Below are 19,065 nucleotides of genomic sequence, written 5' to 3'. Positions count from 1 at the left end.
GCCAGTACTCAGTAGGCGTGAACTAATGTTGGGTGGGTTACATACATGATTATATAACTGAGTGGGGTATCCGAATATGACAATACTAGTAAATATCTGTGAATATCACGGCGAGGAAATTAAATGCAACCAAGATAGGATGCTTTGAAGCAGGTTGCCAAAATTTACACTTGTTATTAACACCTGTCTCTGTGCAACAGGACCGTACCGAGTAAGAAAAATGTATGTCTTAGTTAACTTTCTCCAGTATCGTGGTTACATTTTTTTCAATATTCAAACAACAAAGCTTAGCTAAGTAACAATAGTTTACAGTTACACAACCTGCTGTGTTGTGTGTAGTTCAGTGGGTGATGATGCATACGTTTTTAGATATACATTATTATTCATTTTATTCATGCTTTTTGTTGATAAATTTAGTGTTGCGAATTGCGATGCAATATATTAAAGGGATATAATCTTTAGAGCACCATCTCCCACGCAGCGAAAAATAGTGATTGATATGTTTCCACTTTAATGGTAATTAATATAAAATGTTTAAAATTTGGCCTAAAATATTTTGTTTGCCTTTATCTCTATGGACACAGAGCTTTAGATAGTACAGCAAATTTGCATAATTATATCATTCAAAACAATAAATTGTTTCAAATTCGAAGACACTGACAAGCATATGTCAGACTGTCAGTTTGTGTATATTTTCCGATCAAGATGGACCTTGATAAAATACATGTACTCAAAAGATGTTCTCCAAATCAAGAAATAATCAAGAAATAATATATTAATTAAACCTTTTTAAAATCGATCTTTAAGAAAACACAGATCGTTCATGCATGCAAAATGATGGGAATTAAAGATAAGGTATATTCTTTATACTGTAATTTGAAATATTTTTTAAATAGACTTCTCATTTTATAGGTTATTCTATGTTTTCGTAAATATCAAAATTCTCAGCTTGCACATTAGTCATAATCCGTCAAAGCATCCTGATACGTGCGAAGATATGTTTCTTCATTAGATATCGCAGCGAATTTCGTATAAAAATGCAAGAAGCGTGCTCTTTGGCATAAGACACATTTAGGAATTTTACACGAGTGCCAAACCCGGCTAAATATATAAAGAATCGATCCATCAGCGCCTTCCCTATATGGCATCATAGACAATATGACATATACATTCCTATAAGAATGTACAAATAGGTACGCACTGCGTACACGTGATATTAAAAACCCTTGCTTGGGCGAACTCGCTTGTTGTAATCTAGTTATATTTGCAATTTTTGCTGTCAATTTCTTCTGTTGATAGGTGGAAACACAAACGTTTTAAATGCTCCAATATACTAATATTCTTATTAGAACATTGTAAATTATCTAGTCCAGTCGTTCGTGTAAACGACTTTTAATTGCACCTCAGAGCCGAAGTGAGAGCTTTAGGGACACGTCTTGCAAACAAATTTTATGATACAAACAATAAGGCGTCTCTAAAATCTCTGTTGAAAACAATAATTAGATTAATTAAAGATATGGCAGGTAGTTTTGAAAAGTTCGCAATCATATGTTCTAAAATATTAAAAAGCTAACTTTTTGGCTTCCGACCACTATATATAACATGTTTTCTCTTGCGCAACTAGCTTGCTCCAAATAAGTGCGAGTCAAAAAATATTTGATATACTAAAAGTGCGAACTGGTTAATAATTAGCTCATCTAACAATAAATTTCTTAGCTATGATCGATGAAGCTGCAGTAATTCCTATTTCCTATAACGGTTTGTAATCTTCTTTTAGGAGTTCACCACAGCCTTGGAGCAAGCCAACCAGGCTCAAAGCAAACTATCGCAAAAAGTGATCCGAGTATTCTTCAGCTCTCCTTTTGGGGGTCTTGAGTTAGAACGAGAGGAGCTCACAAAGAAATACTGGCCTCAACTTCAGTCACTGTGTGGTCACCATGGTTACACATTTGTTCCTGTTGATCTGCGATGGGGTATCACATCTGATCTCTCGGCAAACGCGTCAACCATAAAAATCTGCTTAAGTGAAATTGATCGTTCCGACATTTTTGTTGGATTTTTTGGCCAGGTACGAAAAAACTGAATGTTTCATAGTAAAGGCTGGTTTAAAAATTATCCTCCGGATCAGATCGAACGGTATGGTTTCTTTTGTGCTCAAGACAGTTAGTTTTGGTTGAGAACACAAAGATAAAAGAAACTTTTCTGTTCGACTTGGTCCGCAGGATTGTACTGGCTAAAAGCCAGCCGTAAGACCATACCATTTGTGCAACAATTGGAATTAGCGCATTTAAATTAAGCAGAATCGCGCGAATAGTTGAGACTCGAATAAGGCATAATTTCGACCGTTGGTTGTTCTTGTAAAATTCTACCTCACTATGTTTATTTTAGCGTTATGGCTGGCATGGTGACGATGAACTTTTGCAAAAGACATTCAATGCTGCACAACATGATTACCCGTGGCTAGCTGAGCATCGTGGAAAGGCTGTTACGGAACTCGAGTTTCTTCATGGGCATCTCAGGCAACCTGGACGAATACCTGCGTGCTTTTATTTCAGAAATAAGGTTTCGTAAAAGATTGTTGAAGTTAAATGAATGAGTTAAAATTCCAAAGTTAAAATTCCACAATTGCAAGCAGGCAATGTCGAAAATAGTAGTGAAAAAATTCCTGCCGCGTATCGGTTTGAATATTGGTGCATGTTGTTTTTAGTGAGGCTTTACTTTTCGATTTCTTAAGGGTTAAAATACCTGGAATTTCTAAAGAGAATTTCTATTTTCCCAGATGTTGGAGTTTGTTTACTGCATATAGACGTAATTACTATTAACCCGAGTTTAGTCCTAACTGAAATTCTAGATTTTAACAGTCTTAGTTCAACTGACCATGGAATCAGCCTTTCCTTTCGAAAGCTAATCTTTTTGTAAGCATTTCACTTGTCAGAAAGATTTCTCTGAATCATCACCTGGCATTGCATCCTAGGATTACGATGACAAGATGTTTGTTCAATACGAATCAGAAAGAAACGAGAGAGAAATGAGGAAGTATAAGTCAATAACGGATGGTCCCCATGCTGCAGAGATGTTAGATGATTTAAAGAAAAGAGTTTATGAAACTCGACACAAAGTAAATATTTTTTAACAAATATAATAGGGTTTGTAATTTTTCGGTCTTCGCGCCTTAATATTCTCAAAAAAGGTTTAAATTCATTGAATGCCTTAATAACTTTTTATTTATATTTCAGCACTTTGTTCTGATTAATTTATTTTACTTCATTTGATAATTTAGTGCATTGATGTTTGCATGTCCTATGAAACACCACAAGAGGTAATATATCAACTGTGTCAGGCTATGAGACTGTTCACATGTTCCCCGTGTTACCTGCGAGATTAGGGGAAGCGCGAAATGATTTGGGGGAATTGAAAAAAGTCAATTTGAAACCAGACAAGTACACGTTATTGTTAGGATAACTTTGCTACCGTCATGATCATTTATATTCACAATTTTCAATACCTCAAAGTCATTCATAACGCTTCGTTTAATCTCAGGTAACCAGAATGCTTACTCACGGTAGTCACAGTCACATATAATATGGATCATGAATTATTCCCAAAACTTCAAAACTTCTAGGCAGCCAAGATGATGTTTAAAGCCCTAAATGCGCAGATTAAAAAGATGCTTGCAACTGCATCTGATATTGATCTTAGTCCAAGAGAAGTGGAGAAGACGAAACATGATGCATATTTTGTAAAGCAATACTCTATTGGTAAGAAGAGTTAGTGTGTTTAATTGGCCCAGTATACGATGTGATTGTAGTATTGCATGGGTCAATCAACCACCCGGCCGAAATCAGTATATATAAGATCGATATTGATAAGTTCATAAAGGCTAGTTTCCACTCAGGAAAAATCTCCTTTGGATCGGAACGGACAGGAAAATTTCCTATGTGGGTGGGTTCTCAGACGGCGGTTTATACAAAGGAAACTTTCCTGTCCTGTCCAATCCAAAGGCGAATTTTCCTGAGTGGAAACTAGCCTTAAGTGTAATCTTTTAGGCGGAAAATATATCGGAGGCGACAAATACTTAGAAAAAATTGACGAACTCATTGCATCAGAGGGGTCGAATGAGATAGCGGTTACAGGAACTGCTGGTGAGTAAAGACGTCAGAGAATGACGTTGAACCAACGGAATTTACGCTCACATGGCTGGTAGCTGTCCGACCGGGCATGATTCCGGCCACGATCCTCATGCATGTTGGATATCATATGAAAGTCATGACAACAAAACTATACAATATACGTAACTTGTAGGAAGCGGAAAAACTGCACTTTTGTGTAACTGGATTGATAATCACTCGAAGAAAAATCCAGAAGATATTGTTGTGTATCATTTCATCGGTTGTGGAACTAACACTACAGGTAATATAAGACATGTGAACGCTCTGCTGAACTAATGCAACTTCAGTATATTAATTAAAACGACGCGTCATCAATATTCAATACCATAAAAACAATGAACGGAAATGAAATATTAGGATCACCTATATATGTTTCCATATATAGATTGAAACTTTCCTTATGCTATCTGCGTTGACCTATCGATAGTTGACCTATCTTCTAAAGTAGGTCGGTATTTGAGTGATTAGCTGATTTGAGTAAAAGACTCAAGCTGTTAACATTTTCCTCGAATATTAGTTAAAACAAGTTGTATATGAATGTTTTCCTAATTCTTTCAAAGAAAACTAAATTTCCATTTTATTAATAATTTCTTCATCAGTTTAATTCACTAATGTTATTATACGTAGATCCCAAACTGATCCTTCAGAGGGTATGCGATGAACTGGATTACGAGTTACAGAAAAAGTTGAGCTCAGCAACAACGGGGACTGAGCCCAGGGCTTCAAAAACTAACGAAGATGTAACGACATCGTTACATCGAAAAGAAGGAAATCAAGTAACGCAAAGTGCTCCGGGTGAAAAGAAAAACGAAAGAAAATCGTCACGGGGGCTTCTTTCATGTTTCCGTGGGAGCAAAGTGACAGATGTTGATAAAAATTATCGTTACGAAAACGCGAATGATGGTAAAATTAGAAAATTTCATATCAGTTACTTTATTTGTATATCATTTTAACTTTGATGTAAACTGGATTGCTGGCGTAGAAAACATAAAAGTGTGGGGAGGATATATTCATATATTCATATATTCGATCTCTGCATGGTCCATTCCTGTTGAAGTTATCTTTACAATTTGTTAACATGAATTTATGAAAGCCCCCCCCCCCCCTCTAAATATCGATGCTTCCTGCGCCATTAAACTCACAATATGGAAAAAAGGTCTAATTTCTATCTTACACGAGATTATTCTGTTCAAATTTAATGGCAGCAATAAATCAAGTGGGTGAAGAGAAGAATCAGGCAACAGAAGAACAAAAAGAGTTGAAGACAAATGATAAAAATGCCACGAATGTAAAGAAATTTTCACCAAAAGATTTGCTCCCCACAGGAGGTGGAAACCATTCCATTCAAATGATCTTGGGAAAAATAGCAAAGGTTTGTCAATGTTGTTCTTACACGTGCAAAGATAACGTATGCAAATGTACAATTTTCACTTTAGCTTACTAAAGATATATCTAAAGCAGAAAGAAAGGTGTTTATAGTTATTGACGCCTTAAACAAGACTGATGATCTTGGGAAGACTGGAAAGGTTTTATATTGGTTACCCGCCGACCTTCCATCCAATGTCTACTTGATCGTCTCAACTAGAAGTAAGCATCAGACTTCTATGGAAGTACTTGTCCAAGAACGATCGTTCGCCACAGTCGAAGTTTCCGGTTTAGATGACTTGCATAAAGAAACAATGGCGAAGGTAAAGTTGATAAGTTCACTTGCTGTAATTTGGTTCGATAATTCGGTAATTTGGTGATCGCATTTGGTTCGTTATGTTTCTTCAATGGAAGTGGTGGACGTCAAACTGATCTGAACCTCGCTAACACCGACTACTGTATATAAAAAGACCTTTGTCATAAAGATGGCCACCACATGACTAATTTCCTTTAGACCACCCTATATCGTTGTTATGATCTATTAGACAGAGAAGTTTAACATACTTCCTATCTATGAGAAATAGTTTTTGGTTGGCGAAGAAAAGTTGACAGACGATTTTACTACCTCTGTTTTTGTAAATAAACGTGTCTGATTATTGATATAGAACACATTGGCACTTCGAGGTAAAGAATTCTCAGAGAAACAGATGTCAAAAGTTGTGGAAGCAGCACAGACCAGGAATCCATTGTTTCTTGAAATTTTCCTGGAGGAAATGTGTGGTTTCGGAGATTTCTTTCTCGTTGATAAACAGATTGATCACCTTCTTGAGGCTGAGAGGTACAATGAGAGCAGGGATCAATATAGATCATCGTTTCGGTTTCTTTATTATCTTTGGACTTTGGACAGAAAACACTGAGATGATTATTTGATTTACTCTTTTAGCACAAAAATTCTCTTTCTGAAGTTTATCAAAAGGATGGAGTTGGATTATAACCCAAAAGATCCAGAAGGAAATCCTAGCAGAAATGTCGTAAAGGAAGTAAGTCTAAAGACTAATGGTGCACTACATGTGTTGTATGAGAGCTCACAAACTAACATGCATGCATGTGTATCAATCAATAAAAGGACTAAATTTCCATGAAGGTGAACAAGGCGAAGGGTGTGAGCTTACTCCATTTGTTGATTTTGTTCTTATCAACTTTCATTCTCGTTTGACCGAAGATTAGCAGAATTGTATTTACTTCTTTGTAAGGTTTTGTGTTTGATTGAAGTCTCCAACGAGGGTTTATCAGAAGAAGAACTAAGAGGAATTCTCCACATTGACTCGGGAATGTGGTCACCAATATTTTTTGCCATTGCCAGTTTTATTTTAGACAGAGCTGGTTTGTACAGGTATATATATATAAGCTCAGTAATGTTCTTTGATATTCCTATTTATTATTTTCCATTCTGGTAGAAAAATTTTAATCTTCGCGATTGGTAATTTAATTTGCTTTTCCGATTCAGCTTTGGCTACGAAGATCTAAGTAAGGCAATAAATGAGAATTACCTGACAGAACAATCAGACAGGCTCATGTTCGTGGAAAAGTTATCCGACTATTTTGAAGGCAAATTTCAGGTAAGAGAGATATAAATGGTCAGTCATCTACTTGTGTCTTGAACAATCAGCGGATCCGGTTTTCAGTGATAGGAAAAATAATGGACCCAGAATTTTTTTTTGGTTCAGCAGAAATCATAAGCAAACGGCCATACAGATAGATAATAAGATTTACAAATTTGATATTAAATTTAAGGCTGGTCTAAGAAACATTATTTCCATCCTTTCAATCGGTTTACTTTTGAATGGTCGACCTTTTCATTTAAGGATTTATCGTTATCAGTGGACCATGTAGTACCATCACGAATATCAAGTGAATATCCACGACTTCTGTCGAAACTTAACGAGGGTGAAAAGTTGTCCATATATCTAACAAAACTTTGTGTTATGGCTAGCGTCCCAAGGTGAGTTTTTGCTTTCTAGTGGTTTATTGTCCAACTGAAATTTCACTCAAATCCCCCATATATTCCTCATTTCAGTGATGGCCCAGAGTGGTTTAAAATGATGGATTACTGGGAACAAACAGGCCTAAGTAATGATAAGATCTCGCATGCATTTTTAACATCAATTGAAGAGGAAATTACCCAAATAAGAGCAAGAGATTTGCAAGAATTTGGTGAAGAGAAGAATCCAATTTTGACGCATGAAAAGGTCTGTTCACTCTCTCTTTTTTTTCGCAGCATATTTGTCACAATCTGATTTATTCAGCATGAACTTGCGTGATGATGTCGTCCAATATATCACCTTGCCAGTAATATGATAATATTTCGATGATAATGACACTGTGAACAGAAACTGATATTTGATCAGGCAAACCGTTGAATCTGCACATGTCTATTATTAGGTCGGATTTCAATTGTAATTGTGGTTTAAAAGAATTCGTTTGGATGTTATAGTTGCTTCCAGTTCTTCTACGAATCGCAGAATTTATGGTCAGCGCTGGCTACGGAAGATCTGCCATTCCTATTTTACTCAAAGCTAAAGAACTTTATGTAAGTTGAAAAACCTACCAAAACCTAATTCCATTACGTTCTTCTCATAATGTTGATGGATTCTTATTCTATGATTAGGGATCCCTGGAAAATAGAGCGACAACAGATCTTCAGGCTGTGGAACAATATTGCTGCATCAATTACAGACTGGCATGCCTCTACGTCGATTTGGATATGCTGGATGAAGCCGAACCTATTCATAAGGATGTCTTAGAATTGAGAGAAAGGTTAACTGATTAAGAAACCATTCTTTTATTGCTGAACGCAGCTTAAGGAGAGATTGAATGTAGTGTTATATAACAATAATTACACTCTTTGTGTGCAACTACGTAAGAAAGAATTGACTAATTTTTCAGTTTGTCTGCCATTCGATGGCACATCCAATATTCAGATGAATATTTACCTGTACTGGCTGTACAAGCTCGATCTTCATTTCACGGAAGATTTTGTCGATGTAAATAAGAAGCCCATACACACAAAAAAGTTTCAATTTAGGAACGGGCTGATGAATTCATTAGACCCTCATGCAAAAATCGAGTCTTCTACTCTACGACCGTACATAGATCAGGTTGCTCTGCGTCATCTCTGCGTTCCAATCTTGCAGAGATGAGATTGTTTTTCGTTGTAAAACAAACATCTTCGGTGTGGAGTACCTCCTTTATGCGAATTTGGGAATTGCGACGCTGTGCAGTACTCCAGCTATTTCATTTCTGTTCCATGCATATAGGTACAGCGATCAGTTTGAAAATGGTGACATTGAAGTGGCCACCTTACTTTATGGCCTATCTGTGCTTGAAGGGCGTCGCAGAAACTATGACAAGGTTCGATTTTATTCTCCTCATGTACAGTATGCGACAGTATATTGTGCTTGTGTGCTCGGTTTATAGCTAGCTAGCACTTTAGTATAGTTTAGGCTTCTACTGCATGATAAAAACGTTTAAGTTGTTCCCAGTTGATACACACAGGACTGAAAGTATCTTGCTGCATCCCAGAAACATGGTTTTCAACAAGTTGCTATGTTTTAACAAGCTGTTGAGGTGGTTTACGGCTATGTTTGTGGGTGTAGCACAACATAGTTTCATTAGTTTAGGCTAAAGGCTGCTTTCCTTTACATGAAAATCTGCTAAGTCATGGCAGCAAATTCGCCCGCGCAGGTGAAGAGGACGTAATGGAAAACGCCTCTAAGTCGTGTTGGTGTACTCAGGTGTAGCCTGGGTGTGGCTTATCAAATTTTTCGTTCAAGTCTTTACAAGACAGGATGCTAAAGCCGTATTTGATCATTAGCGAGAGTACGATAATAGTCTATAACATTATAACTCATTATTTTATTCTTTTAAAATTTTTCTAATAACAGGTTAACGAGTACAACACGAGAGTCCTGTGTCTCTATGAAAAACGATTACCCGAGGATCACGAGTATTATGCCAATCTTTACAATAACTGGGGCGTGGCTGTGATGTCCAATAATCCTTCAAACGATAAGGAAATATACGAAAAAGCTATAGAGTATATGAATAAGGCTCAAAAAGTAAGCAATTTTTTTTTCGACCACTACCATAACGAATACTACAGCAACAATTTGCAATATCGATAACGACGACGGCAACAATAACTGCAGCAGCAGTGCCAATAACAAGAACACTGTAACAACAGCCCAACAACAACCGAACCATCACAACAGCCCAACAACAACAGAACCAATACATCAGAACCACCACAATAGCAGTTATAGCACAACAACAACAGAACCAGCACAACAACAACAGAACCACCGCAACAATGCAGGCCAACCACAACAGCACAGCAACAACAGAACCACCACAATTGCACAAAAACAACAGAAAAACAACAACTACAGAACCGCCACAACTGCACAACAACCACAACTGCACAACAACAGAACCGCCACAACTGCACAACAACCACAACTGCACAACAACAGAACCACCACAACTGCACAACAACCACAACTGCACAACAACAGAACCACCACAACTGCACAACAACCACAACTGCACAACAACAACACAAACCACCACAACTGCACAATGATCGACAGATGAACCGCCACAATAGAAACATAACAACGACACCACCGCAACATCATCACACTTACTTTTTTCTTTAAAATTGGCAGATTTATGAATCAGTATACTTTGGCCACTTACCTCCTCAAGTAACTGTCACATTAAATAACCTGGCTTTATGTAATCGACGACTTGGCAACATCGAGGAAGCTAGAAAAATATACGAAAGGTATGATGTTGGTATACGGTGCTTGAGTGTAATGGTTTGAGCAGGTGCAACTATGTAAAATAAGGACAATCAGAATAAATAAACCTCTTTTAAAGAATATTGGCCATTCGTATCGACACGCTGGGAGAAAATCACACCGATGTTGGAATGGTTTACAGAAATCTTGGAACTTTGGAAATGGTTGAGCAAAATTATGATATTGCGATGAATTACTACGAGAAGTCATTAAAAATATATGAGGTTTGCAACTCGTGTTCTTGGTGTTGATAAATTTTACTACTGGCGATAAACTGCTAATTTGTTTGAGGATTTCTCCTTCAAAACATCATTAAACCAAACTCTCTTCATTCCATCAGGCGTTTGGAGAAGAACATTTGGAAACAGCTTTGTCATTGGAGAATATGGCCTTAGCTTACATCAATCTCAAAAACTGGGATAAAGCTCATTACTATTTCAACAGAGCTGGTAAGTTGCACAGTTAATGTTGGATATATAACAGGCTCGCTTCGGCTCGAGGCTTGGATGATGTAAGAACCTTCCTGGTGAAATTAGAAGAATACGACACACTCTATATGAGGAGTGATCCTGGGTACGAGATCGCACACTGCCGTCAATCAAGTTTTACACAATCATGAAAAGTTCTCAAACAATTTAGGATAGGTTATGCATGAGTATGAACGTTTGTTGCTTACAGACAAATAAAAACATAAACCGAAAACACAAAAATAACCTTACGTGAAGTATTACTTCTGGAAGAGAAATTATTAAAGAATCGTGCAATATTTGTCATAACTTTCAGGTGAAATTCTCCACAAAACCGGAAGAATGGACTGCTCTATAGCCAGTATGAACTCCGAGATGGCTGACTACTACCTTAACAACGGTCGTGAACCAGATGCATATAAATTATTTCAACGTTTAGTTGGTACCAGCATAGCTACACCACGTGACTATGCTGCCTTGGAATACTTCGATCGTCAACTGCCGGAGAGCGAAAGGCCGGCGAGGCCTTACGAACACACCTTGAACTATGCCTTGGAAAAGTAAGAAAATTAGTTAAAAAGACGGATTAGTTTAGAAAAAGATTATATTAGGTTTTCAATGTATGTAATAATGTATGTTGCATGTAATAGGGTCAGAATCGTTTCCCGAAGAGGAAAAATCCTTGCATTAACCAGATTAATTACCATTTGTTCTACTCATTAACAAACATGCATTTCTACTACAAATGAAACTTCAGACAGTTAATTTTTTTGGAGTTACTAAATGTCTTCACTTATACTTTATTTACTAGATGGCCCGATAATGAAATGTTGCTTCGAAACAAGATCGTCTCTCTTAGTGAGATTGGGAATATAGACAAAATGATGGAATGTTTTGTCAAAGCTGGGAAATGTGATGTGAATATTTACCTCACAGCGTATAGCTCGTTCGTTGAGAAAGGACATATTGCCATTGCTATGCCACTACTTAGGGAAGGCCTTGAGCATTACCCTGACAATCCAGTAAGATACGAAGGGAATTCAATTGAATTGAGGGACCAGACCGTGTTTTTGGAAATTACTAAATGGAGAATTTGTCCTTTCCTTTTTCAGTTCTTACTTCGAAACACAGTGGAACTATCCTTGGCATTGAAGGATTATCCTTCAGTTGTTAAATGTACTGAAAAACTGCTGAATCAAGATCCGAACGAACTTTTTGCATTAGTGTTTCTTGGTCGTGCCCAGGCGCTTAATGGGGATCTGACACAGGCAAAAGAAACGTTTTCTCGTGGTTTATCGGTTGCACAGCAAGCACAAGACGACGAACATACTTCAAAGGTGAAAAATTTTGTTAACCCACATGGTTAGCCAGTGGTTATAGTTAAGGCAAGAGAGCTATTTTGTAGGCGACGTGTTTGATTACTTTTGAAACCGATTGCATTGCACAGTTGACGTCCATTGTAACATCCGCATAAATGAAATAACGGTTCACTACCAGTATCGACGGTTTCAACCACCGGTATCACAATACAAACGGCCACCATGCACACGAATAACATGATCGTTTTGCTTTAACAAGTCAATATCCAGCTTTTCAAGTCCAGTCGATAGTATATTAGTAGGTAGTATAAAGTTCAAACGAATGAACAACAGCATAAAAATAGTTGAGAAAAAAATCGATAAGAAAAGTGAGAACAATAGATGATGCGGACTAAACTTTCAATATTTCAGAGGTTGCCTTCTACTCTCTCCGAAACATCGCCTTCTCTCCGTCTTTATGACGATCCTAGTGTTCAACGAAGAATAACAGTTTCGGCGCTAATGAACTAGAACCACTCATTCATTATCTCCATCGTTATACAATAGACCACTAAAATACACTTTTGCTCTTTTCAGTTTGAAGTTTTTTTGAAAATGCTGGAGAACGATGCTTAATGATATTAATGGTGATTAATCAACCTTCACGTTGTACAGTTTTGTTTTAACACAATATAGTGTCAACACTGTATTCACTTGTGAGACTGTTACATTTTGGTTGATTAGAATACGATAATTTATATATATTTTAAATGCACATTTGAAGTTCATAACTCAGTCAAGGCTCTTTTAAAACTTTACCTTATATGATCAAATGCACATGCACAATTGGCTCGTGAGAGTAAAACTTGAAATCCATTTCATTTAGGGCTGCGTTCCACTGTCGCGTTTTTTGCACGTACGTACACGCACGTTAAAAGTTTTTAAAAAATAATCTACATGAAACTTATGAAATCAACGATTGAATAGATGCATAGGGTTGGAATCTGTTGATGATTTGGTGTGTTTTTTCAGGCATAAAATTCATTATACAACAACTTACAAGGTTTTAAGCCTTTACGTGCGTGTACGTACGTGCAAAAAACGCGACAGTGGAAAGCAGCCTTAGGTGGATCTAAAAAAAACGTTGTGATGTTAAAATGTTGTGACGTAATTACCGAAAAGGTCTATTACGTAATTCGAAAATAACATCCAATGAAATTTGGTCTATAATATCACGTGACATTTAAAACCGCCGAGGGAAAATACTTGAAAATTTGAAAATAGCAGTATATTTTTTGTTGTTTGTAATTGTACCAAATAATATTTAAAGCAAATTTTTGCTTTTGGTATGGAAGAACTGCATAGCAATCTCTCGTCAGGTATGTATTTGAATTGCTTATTTTAAAAAATATCATGGTTAAAATATACAACATGGCATATTTTTTATATCAATGAAATGAGCGTGCGAGGTGAGAATACTACCGCGCTTGTCTTTGTTCAAACTTCAAACATTCTGAGTCACAATACTGTTAAATAATACTATCAATAACAACGTCGATGTTTGCTACATATGTTGTATATTTATTGTGTGATTGTAGATCTTGTAGAAAATGAAAAATTTGATTTTGATTTGGCATTTTCACCAGATATATTCCCAAACCAAATGTAAGTGACATAATTTTGATCATACAAAATACGATACTACGATAGTATTAGTGGCAGACTGGCAGATTACTTTTTGATACCTTTACAGTTTACACGTAGGGTTTACATGCAGATATAACTATGATGTTATGTTAAACTGTGGTATGTCCAGTGTCAACTCTACCCAAAAGATATTTTCCAGTGTAGAGTCATACCAACATATTTATGCATGTATTTCCAGTTGATCTGGGATTATGATGTTAAATTCTGTTCTCACTTCTGAGTTCTGACATATATTGATGAAGTTGTACTGCACTGGTTTTAGTTGATTTGCTGTCCATATACATTGGAAGTCAACAGACTACATATATACAGAACATCCAATCACCAGAATCAGATCCAACAAAATCGGATTGTTTGAACAGATCTTGATAGGACATGGCAAAACTGAGTCATCATGAATCTCCATTTGATGATTTGAAGAAGGCGTTTGTCAACATTCTTACTTGTAAACTGATAAAGACTAATTTACTAGAAATATAAGACAGATAACTCAGTTTTGTCAAGGTTCTGGTTCTAAGATCAGTTGGGTAGCAACTGTTGAGGAAGCAATCTGCACTAAAAATAAGCAGATTGACTCTAATTTTCAAGCTTGCTAGTAAAATAGAAAATAATTCATTGTAACTGCAATCATGGATTTTACTACTAGAAATGACTCCAAAGGGAAAGATGAAGAAGAAGTCTTTTTTGGTCCTGTTGGCTTCACAGAGCAATGTGTAGCAACTCGCATAAACGTCTTACAAGAAGAAAGCAACATAATTCCATTAAGCCCACTTACAGAAGAACAAGTTGTTGAAGTCTTTAAGGAAGCAACCAAAGTTGCCTTGCAATTTGAAAAACTATCTGATGAAGCAAAGAGTTGCATTTCAACCTCTATTTCAAGCAATAGTCCAGTTTGCAGTTCAATATTAAAGCTATATGGTGGTTCTAAGTCTCCATGTCCGCTAACAGGCAAATTATCAAGTGATAGCCCAAAAAAGAGTTATACTCAATTTGAATTAGATTTTAAGGAGAATATTCAACCCCTGTTAAGTGAAGAGAAATTTCATGCTTATGAAAATGGGCACATTGACCTGGCAGATAAAAATGTGAAGTCATACCCTGCAAACTTTGAAAGTGATAAAATTATGAGCAGTACAAATGAAAAAAAGAATAATACAAAAAAGAATAAAGTTGATCAAAAAGAACAGATTGAAATATCTGTCCAAAATGAGCCTACAATGTTGGAAAAGATCATTTTTGAAAAAGACAGTGAACAAGTTGATGGCAAAATGGTTCTAGAAAGGGTGATGGCTGAAATAGATGCAGCTGAGACAAAAGACACAAAGTACAAAAAGAATCCATTAGCAAAAGTCCAAAAATCAAATTTACCTAAATTTGGGCTTAGAAATTCCAGATTGCCAAAGTCTGTTAATACTGAGAAGTCACAAAGTGCATTTAGTTCAGTAAGTACTAAAACTGGTTCTCAGATTTTATTGAAGTAAGAGTAGTAGATAAGAGGCGTGGTCAGGACGTTTACCTGGGGTCCAACAAAAATTCTTAGTATACACATTCCCATCCAGTCTGAACGGCTTTAATGTCTGTTTTAGCCAATCAAGACAACGGGCTCCAGCAAAAAACGCGAGGATGAAAGAAATAAAACGGCGCGAATGGAAAAATTAACGAAAAATGCTGAGAAATCTGGAGTAAAAAAATCAAGCACTAAGTTGGTAGGATTTTCACTTTAAGTTAGTTTTGGCTCTCTGATTTCTCAGAGAAATTACTTTCATAACTCTAACTTTAGAGTTCAATGAGTTCAATCATTCATAACCATGACATTTTTCAATTTAGCAAAAGAGCGTTCCTGCAAAACAGACACAGGCTTCTCCTAAAGTTCACTCAAAACTAGCCAAACCTTTAGCTAAACGGTACAGACTACAGTAATCCTAACTTTTGTTGTTCTTTGCAGCACTGTTAATTTACTATTAATTTAAACGCTTACCTGAGTCATAGTTATGCCTGAGTATTGTTGTGAAACAGAATTAAAATGCCATATTTAACAATCGCTGCCAACTCCTGTTATTGAAAACGTGACTTCAAATCTCGCTCAAAACTGCTTTTAGATCTTTGCATGCTTATCCGCGGTACCGAACATAGGCGAGATCACAAGGGGCCAGAGGGCGGAGGGGTGTATTAGTGGTCCGACTTATTTCCTTTAAAAATCATTATTAGGACGGAATATAAACGTGCATGTGTGAATACACCCCCTTGTCTTAGCTCAGCCCAGCTGTTTATCTGCAACGCCAGGTCAGCATGAATCAAAGACACTTAGTGATTTTTTCATCGTTTTTACAGGAAAATATTCGACTCCTCTGAGTCCCTCTATAAATTAGAAACAAAGGATCTCAAAACTAAGTCGAAGCCTAAGGTAAAATTATTCGTAAAATCGCAAAACTTCTACTCTATCACAAAAGATTTCATTTAAGGCGTGATTTATTCAACATTATATTTTTTAGCTCCAAGTTCCAGAGCAAAGTAAAATTCCTGCCGTGAAACCCCGTCGTAGAAGACGAAGTAGTTCCTTATCATCACTCGATTCGTCCCAGTCTTCAGCATCGTCACATACCTCACCAGATGATAATGCAACAAGTAAATTAAAGCGGTACGAGCCACTAACGAAAAAAACTTTCCAAATCTTTTAAAATCTCAAGCACAAATAAATAATTTTTAGGCCATCGACAAAAATTCCGACAACGAAAGCAAGCCTGGCGTCATCCTTTGGCTTAATTCGACGATCTAAATTTCAAGACACAACCGCTGATAAGAAGCCTCAACCACTGAAGGCTCTACCTCGACCTGGGTTTGCGCCATCGGTCAAGAGTAGCAAAACTGATACAAAATCAGTAAAAGAAACGGTAACTATTTTGATATAAAATCTAAATGCTTTGTGTTTCATTTGTGCATAGATGCTTTTACTTACATTGCAGCCACAAGCTTCAACAGAATTGGAGGTGAAAGATAACAAAATGCCAATGCCAGCCACGCCTAGATCAACGTCATCGTTGCCTGTTGCAAAGCGACGTTCAAGTTTCAAATCTTCTATGTCTAGTACCAGTTCCCGAGAAAGCTCCCCACTGAAATATTCCACTCCAAGTAAACCAAGTAAGTAAAAGAAGCTAGGTGGACTTTATGGGGCGTTTGCACAGTTTTACAAGGTCCATTTTTGAGAAGAACAAATGAGTTACGTTGGAACAACCTGTAGTTTTGTATAAACAACAAAAACGTGTTTTGCAGTTGATAGACCACTTTATTGTAGTCCTAGTAAATCTTAATCCCGTATCCAGTGAATGCCCTGTGACAGCTGAGGTTGTGTAAATCCTCATTTTAGTGGGAAAAATTCCAGAGCCCCGGGCAACAACGTCTACATGTAAAAGACGATCATCGAACCCAACCCCGTCAAGCAGAGTACCATCATCCACGTCAAGAATATTAAGAAGTTTAGGAGATGATAGCCTTTTACTATCACCGGCTTCGAGACGAAAGGTAAGTCAGCGTCTTTGAAGGTATGCATTATGCATCGTTTGGTTGAAAACAAGCTTCACAAAAAGAATTTCCGTATAACCGCCTAACTCGGAAACTTCATGTAGAAAAGTCAAGAAAGCGCCACCAAGTCAAAGACAAACAGAAAGTTGATTCCTGACGACGACCCGCACTCGATCAATATTGCATCAACTCACACCGTAGATGATTTACTGGACTGTGATAATTCCGACGCAGTGTTCAAGGATATCGTTCCAATTCAACCCACACCGGTTGAGCAGGTACGAAATGGCCCTTTTTGTCAATTGCTAGGCAAAATCACGGACGATATCGAACTCTTGATAATTTTGACGGTGAAAATTATGAAATGACGCTCTCGCATTGTACGAGATGGGTGACTCCATCCCACTGGTGTTGCTTCGCTTGTCATATTCGCAGAGGTCAACAAAAAATGATGATTTGACCATGTCTACTGTCTTATTATTTCATTGTCATCCAATGTAGCAGCGAACGCGCACCGTAAACTGGTTTACAAACCCAAATCATGTCATTCGTTCACCAAATTACATTACAATGGATACTGGAATGAGGCACTTAGGTCTTAGCTGACTGAGGTCTTAGCTGATTGTCTATTGTTATAATTCACTCTTCAGCACATACGCACGATGACTGAAGAAAACCTAACCGACTTGTTTGTGTCCTTTACTCTAGGCGGACCTTATTGATTTATCTGGGTTTTAATATTATTGGACAGGTATTCATTAATATTGTTGACAAATAATGTTGCAAATTACTTGACCAGCAGTTACTTACAGGGTGTATAAAAAAAAACGCAACAAAAACACAAAAGACGTTTGGCCCCTGGAATGCGAGAAAGCTTGTAATCATATTCTAGCGGCACAATCAATCGTCGGTAAACAAAGTCGGGTGCGTAAACCAACGAGCTAAAATTTTATTTACAATTTATTTTACAAGGTCGACAGTTAGCATTCAAGTTATCATGCACGACAATAAAAACTCGTTGTTCGGTTGTTAGCTGCACCATTATTAGTTTAGCTGATTTGACCATTAGCAGTTGAACTGTAAGATTAGAAGCCATTTTAAAATCCCAGGGGCATAAAATCTATTGAGCTTATGAACAATATGAATTTTAGAATATTAAGTGGTTGCGTTTTTTTTTTATACACCCTGTATAATAAACTAAAGGGTATAACATTTCAAGACTGCACGAAATCCCTAACACGCAAATCAAAGTACATGTAAAGTGTTCTAACCTTTTACGCCATTTCTCTTTCAATAAACGGTAAATAATCCAACATTGTGAAATGTTGGCCATTTTGCGCTCACCCTGGGCTCACTTATTCACTGAACACGATGAGTCGATGATAATCTTTGTAAAAAGTTTAAACATGGCGGTGAATTACTCATCACCATGGTCAGCCAATTGGAATCAAAGTTTCCGTATAAGGTTGCTGTAAAGCTTCCATATATGGAAAATAATTAATTGTAATCTGTACAACAATTTTTTTTTCGGCGTTAGCTGTAGATTCAGATCTAATTCAGGTCTAATGCACCCATTTGAAACCATTTTTGGTTGGACCACTACATTATGCTCGAAGTATACGCCCTAGTAATTCGTAATTTCGTATGCAATTTTTTTTCAGCAGATGCAAACAAAACT

At 36.9% G+C, this 19,065-nt stretch overlaps 2 protein-coding genes across 2 annotated transcripts; both read left to right on the top strand.

Annotated features, from left to right (window-relative positions):
- The first annotated feature begins 641 nt into the window (after positions 1–641).
- On the top strand, positions 642–12,870 carry LOC114521895. The gene is made up of 28 exons (XM_028542469.1): positions 642–855; positions 1,778–2,068; positions 2,389–2,562; positions 2,975–3,118; positions 3,281–3,319; positions 3,623–3,758; positions 4,047–4,142; positions 4,303–4,410; positions 4,797–5,072; positions 5,375–5,541; positions 5,606–5,857; positions 6,200–6,372; positions 6,478–6,574; positions 6,788–6,927; positions 7,042–7,153; positions 7,400–7,536; positions 7,612–7,783; positions 8,029–8,124; positions 8,203–8,351; positions 8,852–8,945; positions 9,479–9,652; positions 10,262–10,380; positions 10,476–10,620; positions 10,737–10,845; positions 11,180–11,423; positions 11,675–11,885; positions 11,976–12,200; positions 12,759–12,870. The coding sequence occupies exons 1-28, from the start codon at positions 835–837 to the stop codon at positions 12,795–12,797; spliced, it is 4,140 nt and encodes a 1,379-aa protein (XP_028398270.1). The 5' UTR covers positions 642–834; the 3' UTR covers positions 12,798–12,870.
- A 452-nt stretch (positions 12,871–13,322) lies between these two features.
- On the top strand, positions 13,323–19,059 carry LOC114521669 (nucleolar protein dao-5-like). Its single transcript, XM_028542166.1, has 13 exons — positions 13,323–13,540; positions 13,760–13,826; positions 14,515–15,310; positions 15,455–15,574; positions 15,696–15,772; positions 16,200–16,272; positions 16,361–16,506; positions 16,576–16,759; positions 16,832–17,006; positions 17,233–17,387; positions 17,492–17,665; positions 18,096–18,138; positions 19,049–19,059. Exons 1-12 carry the CDS (start codon positions 13,510–13,512, stop codon positions 18,123–18,125), a joined length of 2,028 nt encoding a protein of 675 aa, XP_028397967.1. The 5' UTR covers positions 13,323–13,509; the 3' UTR covers positions 18,126–18,138; positions 19,049–19,059.
- The last annotated feature ends 6 nt before the right edge of the window (positions 19,060–19,065 follow it).

Source organism: Dendronephthya gigantea, unplaced genomic scaffold, assembly GCF_004324835.1.
Source record: "Dendronephthya gigantea isolate DGI-Jeju-01 unplaced genomic scaffold, DenGig_1.0 000021F, whole genome shotgun sequence".
Classification (NCBI taxonomy): domain Eukaryota; kingdom Metazoa; phylum Cnidaria; class Anthozoa; order Malacalcyonacea; family Nephtheidae; genus Dendronephthya; species Dendronephthya gigantea.
The sequence above is the reverse complement of the archived record's forward strand: the minus strand, read 5'-3'. Positions and strand labels throughout refer to the sequence as shown.

Excerpts from the sequence above, each read along its gene's own strand:
- LOC114521895 (XM_028542469.1), top strand. The coding sequence starts at position 835 with ATGATGGGAATTAAAGATAAG. Across the intron at positions 856-1,777 it reads TGATGGGAATTAAAGATAAG|GAGTTCACCACAGCCTTGGA; the intron begins GTATATTCTTTA and ends ATCTTCTTTTAG. Across the intron at positions 12,201-12,758 it reads ACGACGAACATACTTCAAAG|TTTGAAGTTTTTTTGAAAAT; the intron begins GTGAAAAATTTT and ends TGCTCTTTTCAG.
- LOC114521669 (XM_028542166.1), top strand. The coding sequence starts at position 13,510 with ATGGAAGAACTGCATAGCAATCTCTCGTCAG. Across the intron at positions 15,773-16,199 it reads GCCAAACCTTTAGCTAAACG|GAAAATATTCGACTCCTCTG; the intron begins GTACAGACTACA and ends TCGTTTTTACAG. Across the intron at positions 16,507-16,575 it reads GCAACAAGTAAATTAAAGCG|GCCATCGACAAAAATTCCGA; the intron begins GTACGAGCCACT and ends AATAATTTTTAG.